The sequence below is a fragment of the Callorhinchus milii genome, unplaced genomic scaffold, assembly GCF_018977255.1.
Source record: "Callorhinchus milii isolate IMCB2004 unplaced genomic scaffold, IMCB_Cmil_1.0 Scaffold41, whole genome shotgun sequence".
Taxonomy (NCBI): domain Eukaryota; kingdom Metazoa; phylum Chordata; class Chondrichthyes; order Chimaeriformes; family Callorhinchidae; genus Callorhinchus; species Callorhinchus milii.
The window spans coordinates 9,405-16,945 of NW_024704782.1; the positions used below are offsets into that span (position 1 = coordinate 9,405).

A 7,541-nucleotide genomic window follows, 5' to 3' on the forward strand; every position below is an offset into this window, starting at 1 on the left:
CAAGACTCCACAAACATAGCCACTTTGTCCTGTGTACAAGTTTCTGGGAGTGAAATTCCACCCTCGCAGATTATGCCCCCATTTATTTAAAAGGAAATTAGGTTGACACATTCCGGGGTATTAGAGGGTTTGCAGAAGAATGGGAGACTGGGTTATAAAAATATTATAATAGTACTACTAATAATAATCATCTTTGCAGTTGATACGGCACCTAATCACGTCTTAGGGACGTCTCACAAGCGATTCACAGGACACACTGTAAAGTTTAGCAACTTTTTGTGGGTGAAATTGGATGCTTCATTGGTGGAATGAACACCGGAGACAGCATTACAAATAGGTCAACTGGCCCCTGACTGACTGTGAGGTTTGGATTAGAGTGGCACCAAGTCCACTGGGCTCCCCAACCTCTCCCTCCATAAGCTGCAGATCATCAGAACTCTGCAGCCCGTGTCCTCTCCCAGGATCCACGACCCTATCATCCCCACCCTCGCCCAACTCCACTAGCTTCCCATCACGCAGAGGATACAGTTCAAGGTCCTCACCTTCAAAGCCCTCCACGGCCTCGCTCCTCCCTACCTCTGTGACCTCCAAATCCCCTACCAACCTATCCGCTCTCTCTGTCCAGCGGGCTCCGGTCTGCTTCATGTTCCCCGTCTCGCCCGTCCCACCATTGGCCTGCAGCCTCTGCCCCCACTCTCTGGAACTCCATTCCCCAGTCCCTCCGCCTCGCTCCCTCCCTTGCCTCCTTCAAAGTCTGTCTCAAGACCCTCCTCTTCGACCGTGCCTTTGGTCTCCCTCCTAAACCCCCCCCCACCCACTGAAACCTGCTCTCCAGGCTGTTGTTTGGGGTTGTCGTCACCAATGAGTGTAAAACACAAAGTATTAATAATAATAAGTCTTGCATTTGTTATAGCCCCTTATCACACACCGTTGAGATGCTTCAAACCGCTTCACAGGATACACTGTAAAGTCTCGGCCCCTCCCTTGCCTCCTTCGAGACCCTCCTTTTGGACCGCGCCTTTGGTCACCCTCCCTGATCCCAACCTTCAGCTTGGGTCCAAATCCCTGACTGTCCAGCACCTTGCGATGGCCTCCTGACATGAGAGGCGCTGTGTAGATGTCATGTTGTTGTTGTATGGAGTGGGACAGTTTGACAGAGATACGCACCAGGGCGGTGGCGATGCGCAGGATGGAGAGCAGGGTCCTGGCTGAGGTGAAGGTGGTGTCTTTACTGTTCCTCGATTCCTTCCTCATCTCCACGTACGCTGCGGTGATGTAGTCAGCCAGGGACTCGGGCACCATGGGCTGCTTCTGCTTACACAGAGCGATGTAGCGCCTGAGCGAGCGGGAGCAGAGGGACACAGGGGTAAAACACGAGTCAAAATTCCCTCCCCCTCCACACACTGACCCTCTGTACACCCAGTCCGCCCCTCACCCCCAACACCCACTCAAATCTCCCCCACACGTAATAATAACCGTCTTTGATATATCGATGTATCACCTCGTTGAGACATCTCAAAGCGCTTCACAGGACATACTGTAAAGGGAACTGACTATGTTTTGTGGGCAGAGTACGGGGAACTACGGGGCGAGGCCGAGGGATTGAGGGAGAGCTCGACAGAGTTTCGGGGAGCAGTGGCTGAAAGCGCGGTCACCCGTGGTGGAATGGAGGGCATAAGGGACAAGCAGGAGGGCAGGACGGGTGGGGGGGGGGGTAGGAGGGTGACTGAAGGCGTGATCGAAGAAGAGGGTCTTGAGATATTTTTCTTTCCGGAGGGATTATTACACCCGGAAAATGATCCAACAATCGACTAACAAACAGGTTCCAACTCAATGCTGGTGTGTGTGTGTGTGTGGAATAAGGAAAGTTGCCTAAGGTTTCGCCCTGACTTGACTGGCACGGGAATCGAACCCGGATCCTCTCGCTTGCGAGGCGAAAGCGCTTTCACCACTACACTACAGGACTCCGAATCTATCCCAAAGGAGACTAGGATTCCCTAAGTGGCCCCTCTCACACCCCCATTATACGTTACCTCATCAGCTTCATTTCCAGTGGCTGGAACTGGGAGGGCGGTTGCTTGCAATGCTGATGAACATAAGTGATGTGCTGCGCGAGCCTGGAGGGAGAGAGAGATAGAGAGGGAGGGAGAGAGATAGAGGAGGGAGGAAGATAGAGAGAGGGAGAGAGATAGGGAGGGAGGGAGAGAGAGAGAGAGAGAGATAGAGAGGGAGGGAGGGAAAGAGATAGAGAGGGAGGGAGATAGAGGAGGGAGGAAGATAGAGAGAGGAGAGAGAGAGAGAGAGAGGGAGGGAGGGGTGAAGAGATAAAGTTCCATTAAATCTACAGGTTCCAGCCAACAAGCAAGAGGGGCATTCACAAATCACATGGCATTACAACTTTCTTGACATATCAGCCTGTCTGCTCCCTCCACTCGGCCGACACCGGCTGCTTCAGGTCCCCCCCACATTGTAAATGTAATGTGTTGTTGTTGTTGGCCCCCTGAAGGTCAGAATCTCATTCCTCCCCCCCCCCAGGAGGTGAACGACTGTACCTGAGGTCGTTGTCGCGGTCGGGCTTATCCTGAATGAGCCACAGCAGGTCAAACCTGGAGAGCAGAGCCGCTGGCAGCTGGATGTTCTGCTCCACGGTTTTCTTGGGGTTGTAGCGGCCGAATGCTGGATTCGCGGCGGAGAGGATGGAGCAGCGAGCGTTCAGGGTGGTCATGATGCCAGCCTGGGCAGGGGAGAGGAGAGGAGAGGAGCAGGCAGGCAATCAGCAGGCGCGGACAGCAACAACACCACAACAACTCGCCCCCTCACACAGGGTAGCGTCTCAAGATCGTTTGACAGGTGGCGAAGCACGGGAGGGGTGGTGGTGGTGGGGGGGGGGGGAGGTGACCCTAACCACGGTCGAAGAGGAAGGTCTTCAGGCGCGACCTGAAGATAATAATAATAATCCTTGCGTTTGATGCAGTGCCTTATCACATCTTTGAGACGTCTCAAAGCGCTTCGCAGGATACACTGCAAAGGGAATTGACTATGTTTTGTGGGCAGAGTACGGGGAAGTACGGGGCGAGGCCGAGGGATCGAGGGAGAGCTCGACAGAGTTTCGGGGAGCAGTGGCTGAAAGCGCGGTCACCCGTGGTGGAACGGAGGGCATGAGAGACAAGCAGGAGGGCAGGACGGGTGGGGGGGGAGTAGGAGGGTGACTGAAGGCGCGATCGAAGAGGAGGGTCTTGAGATGGGCCTTGAAGGAGGCCAGGGTGGGAGCGAGGCAGAGGGGCAAGGGAGGGAGTTCCAGAGGGTGGGTGGGCAGAAACACAGTGAGGAATAGGAGCTGGATGACCAGGAGGGAACCCAGCCAGACTTTCCACACTGGGCTTACCTTAGCGATGGAGATGGTCTGCTGCTCCATCACCTCGTGAATGGCCGTGCGGTCCGAGTCCATCATCTTGTCAAACTCGTCGATACAGCAGACGCCCTGATCAGCCAGCACGAGAGCACCTCCCTCCAGGGTCATCTCCCCCGTCACTGAGTCCTTCATCACCGCAGCCGTCAGCCCAACCCCAGAGGAGCCCCGCCCCGTGGTGTACTGACCTGCGAACAACACCCGCTGTAAAGCGTAGCGACTGTGTATTTTGTGGGCGAAACGCGGCAGCCAATTGCGCACAGCAGCGTCCCCGCAAACAGTCGTGGATCGAGTGACTTTTTTTTAAAAAAAAGGGGATTATTACCCCCCCAGAAAGGGATCCGCCAATCGACTGACAAGCGGGTTCCGACTTATTGCTGGTAAACCGAGGCGCGCACGTGGGTGTGTGTGTGTGTTGAGTAAAGTCTCGCCCTAACAGGACGTGGGAATCGAACCCAGGTCCTCTCGCTTGCGAGGCGAGAACTCTAGCCACTACACTACAGGACTCTACATGGGTAGTTATACACTCACTTCTTGGGGCCAGCCTGTCGATGTAGCACAACAACTGAGACTTGGCAACTCCTGGATCTCCCATCAAACAGATGTTAATGTTCCCTAAGGATCAGAGGAAAAGTTAAGATCATTATATCATTCCCTCTCATCCAGATTCCTCTCTTCCAGTGTTACAGCTCAATTCAACCTACTTGAGCACCGTAAGTAAGAGCTTTGATAATATATTAACAATAATCCTTGCATTTGATATAGCGCCTTATCACACAAGTATCAAAGCGCTTCATAGAATACACTGTTAAGTGAATTGACTGAATGTTTTGTGGGCGAAACGCAGCAGCCAATTGCGCACAGCGGTGTCCCACAAACAGTCGTGGATTGAGTGAACAAATTATTATTATAAGATATTTTTGGAGGGAATATTACCCTCCGGAAAGCGATCCGCCATCCTACTAACAAGCGGGTTCCTGCTTACTGCGAGGTAAACAGAGGCGTGTGTGTGTGGACTCAGGAGATAATTCACACTTATATAGCGCCATTGAAGTTGGGAGAACATCTCAAAGCAAGTAAGACGTTCCGATACAATACAAAATTACATTTGTTTAGCACCTCTCACATCGGGAGGATGTCCCAAGGCACAGGGCAGTCAGGGATTACGGACCCGAGCTGGGGGTTGGGATCAGGGATGATGGACGGCAGAGAGGGTGGGGGTAGAAGGGCAGCCGAAGGTGCGATCGAAGAAGAGGATCTCCAGACGTGCTTACAAAAATCATGACTGGAGGTGCCAAAGGTGTGGATGAGGGTATTGGTTGTCACTTGGTTAGACACCCCCCACCCCACACACCCACACTTCTTACCTCGGATTTTCATGCCTTTGGGTGACTGGTCCACACCCCCAACCAGGAGCAGCAGCAAAGCCTTCTTTACATCCTCGTGACCATAGATCTCAGGGGCGATGGAGGCAGCGAGTTTCTCATAGAAATCCTCCTCTGTGGGGAGAGGCACAAGGGTCGCAGACAACAACAACTTGCAGTTACACAGCGCCCCTCACGCAGGGCAGTGCCCCAGAGCGCTTGACAGTGAGGGAGCACGACTCCGAGCCGGTGGGGGAAGGAGGTGACCGTATGCCATGGTCGAAGAGGAAGGTCTTCAGCCGTGATGATGATAATAATAATCCTTGTGTTTGATCTAGCGCCGTAGCACGACTTTGAGACGTCTCAAAGCACTTCACAGGATGTCCTGTAAAGCGAATTGACTGTATATTTTGTGGGTGAAATGATTATTGTTTTTGGAGGGATTATTTCCCCCAGAAAGTGATGACCAATCGACTGACAAGCGATCTGAAGATGGGGAGGAGGTGGTGGTGGTGGTGGGGGGGGTGGCGAGGCGGAGGAATTGAGGGAGAGTGACAGAAGCTCTCAGGATCATACCCAGCTCCGCTCACCTGCGTGTTAGCCCCTCGACTACATACCTGTGATCTGTCGCAGTTCCTCCTCATTCAGCTCCTGGCTCCCGAGCTCATCATCCTCACTTTTGTTCATCTGACTGACCCTGTGTGCCTCCAAGTACGTCTCCGCCAGCAGCCCCTGAAATCACCGACAGTGCTCATAATAATAATAATACCATTTGATGCAGCGCCTTATCACGTCGTCCAGACGTCTCAAAGCGCCTCACATAATACAATGTAAACTGAAGTGACTGTATTTTGTGGCAGCCACCAACTCCCCCGCCCAAGTAACAACACAGCCCCCTGTGTAGTGGGTGAGTCTCAACGCAAGCCAGGGGGAGAGAGGGAGGTGACCGAAAGCACAATCAAAAANGGTCTTTCAGGGGCATTTGAAAGTGGGGAGGGAGGGAGGGAAGTCAGAAGGCTTGAGGGGCATAGTGGCTGAAGGCATAGCGCCTTTCTTGTCCGAAGGACGTCCCAAGGCACTGGACAGTCAGGGATTTGTACCTGAGGGGTTGGGATCAGGAGGGGTAGAGGGCAGGGAGGGTTGGGGTAGGAGGGTGGCCGAACGCATGTCGAAGAGAAGGTTCTTGAGCCATGGAGAACCATGAAGCTATGGAGGGGGCGAGGTGGACGGACTGTGGGATGGAGTTCCAGAGGGCGGGGGCAGACAGGCTGAAGGCCCGACTCCCGATGGTGGAGAGACATGAAGCTGGCCGGATCCTGCAGAGTGGAGGGAGCAGAAAGGTTGATAAGGGGTTTGCAGGTCACAGAGCTAGGAAGGAGCAAGGCTCTCCATGGAGAGCTTTGAAGGTGAAGACGAGGATTTTGAACTGTATCCTTTGGGGGATGGGGGAGTGGAGGGGACGAGGGACAAACAGTGCTTTATGCCCAAATATGAAGGCTTCGGGCTGAGCTGGGTAGCTGTGACACATATTGCTCGACTCACCTGTACCACCTGCCTGAAGCCAGCCTTCATCATGGGCAGGAAGATGCCTGTGATGCTGACGTGGTCTCCAGGGTGGGCCAGCCTGGTGTTCTCTCCCTGCGCGAACACCGACATGCTGCGGGGGATGTTTCCGATCGGCACCTGGTCACTCTGCACAAAGACAACAACAGTAATAATATTAATAATAATATCCATCCTGACGTTTCAATACAACGCCTTCTCAGGTCTTCAAGATAATAATAATAATCCTTGCATTTCATACAGCGCTTTTCACATCTTCTAGAAGTCCCAAAGCGCTTCTCAGAATATACTGTAAAGTGAATTGACTGTATATTTGTGGGCGAACGCGGCAGCCAATTGCGCACAGCAATGTCCCACAAACAGTCGTGGATTGAAAATGACTCATTTATTATTGTTTTGCCTTTTGGAGGGATTATTATTAGGCTCTGTGTGGAGTAAGAAAACTTGCCCAAGGTTTCGCCCTCTGCCTGAAATTTAACCCAGGTGTCTCGCTTGCAAGACGAGTGCTCTAACCACTGAGCTACAGGACCCTCAAGATGTCTCAAGGCACTTCACAGTAAAGTGTAGTGACCGTGTGTTTTGGGGCGAAACGCGGCAGCCAACTGCGCACAGCGACGTCCCACAAACAGTCGTGCAGTGAGCGACCAATTTTATTTGGGGGGATTGTTGGCCGGGACACTGGGAGAGAGAAACTCTTCTCTTTTCAAATAGTGCCACGGGATCTTTAATGTCCACCTGAACAGGCAGACAGGGAGCGCGGTTTAACTTCTCATCTGAAGGACGGGGTCTCCAACAGTGTAGCAGCCCCCAGCGCTGCATTGGAGCATCAGCTGAGACTGCATGATTCTAAGTCCTGACGTGGGGCTTGAACCCATAACTTTCTGACTCAGAAGCAAGAGCACTACTGAGCCGGGCTGACACACACACACACACACACGTGCGCACACACACACACGTGCAGAAGGGCAGTTAACAAGCGCTCTCCCTGCCCAATGCTGTGAGGCACTCACATTGTCAGACACTCACATGCTCTTGCAGTTTAATCTCCTGGAACTTGATGAACTTGGATCCTCGGGATTGCAGGTAAAGCCTTCCGCCCGACTTGTTGGTCTGACACTCGCGGCTCGGACACATGATCAGCGGCATGAAGGTGGGAGACTGGATCTGAAATTGGAACATAAGAACATTGGAAGTAAAGTGAATTG

General features: G+C 52.9%; 1 protein-coding gene across 1 annotated transcript; it reads right to left on the bottom strand.

Moving 5' to 3' along the window:
* Positions 1 to 1,155: 1,155 nt before the first annotated feature.
* Positions 1,156 to 7,515, bottom strand: mcm7 (minichromosome maintenance complex component 7; the record flags this gene model as incomplete). The annotated part of the gene is made up of 9 exons (XM_042345319.1): positions 7,363 to 7,515; positions 6,316 to 6,465; positions 5,391 to 5,505; positions 4,777 to 4,908; positions 3,941 to 4,024; positions 3,386 to 3,597; positions 2,553 to 2,734; positions 2,034 to 2,117; positions 1,156 to 1,336 (listed from the first exon to the last, which is right to left on the bottom strand). Coding segments are annotated over exons 1-9 (1,293 nt in total), but the record flags the coding sequence as incomplete, so codon positions are not given.
* Positions 7,516 to 7,541: the final 26 nt, after the last annotated feature.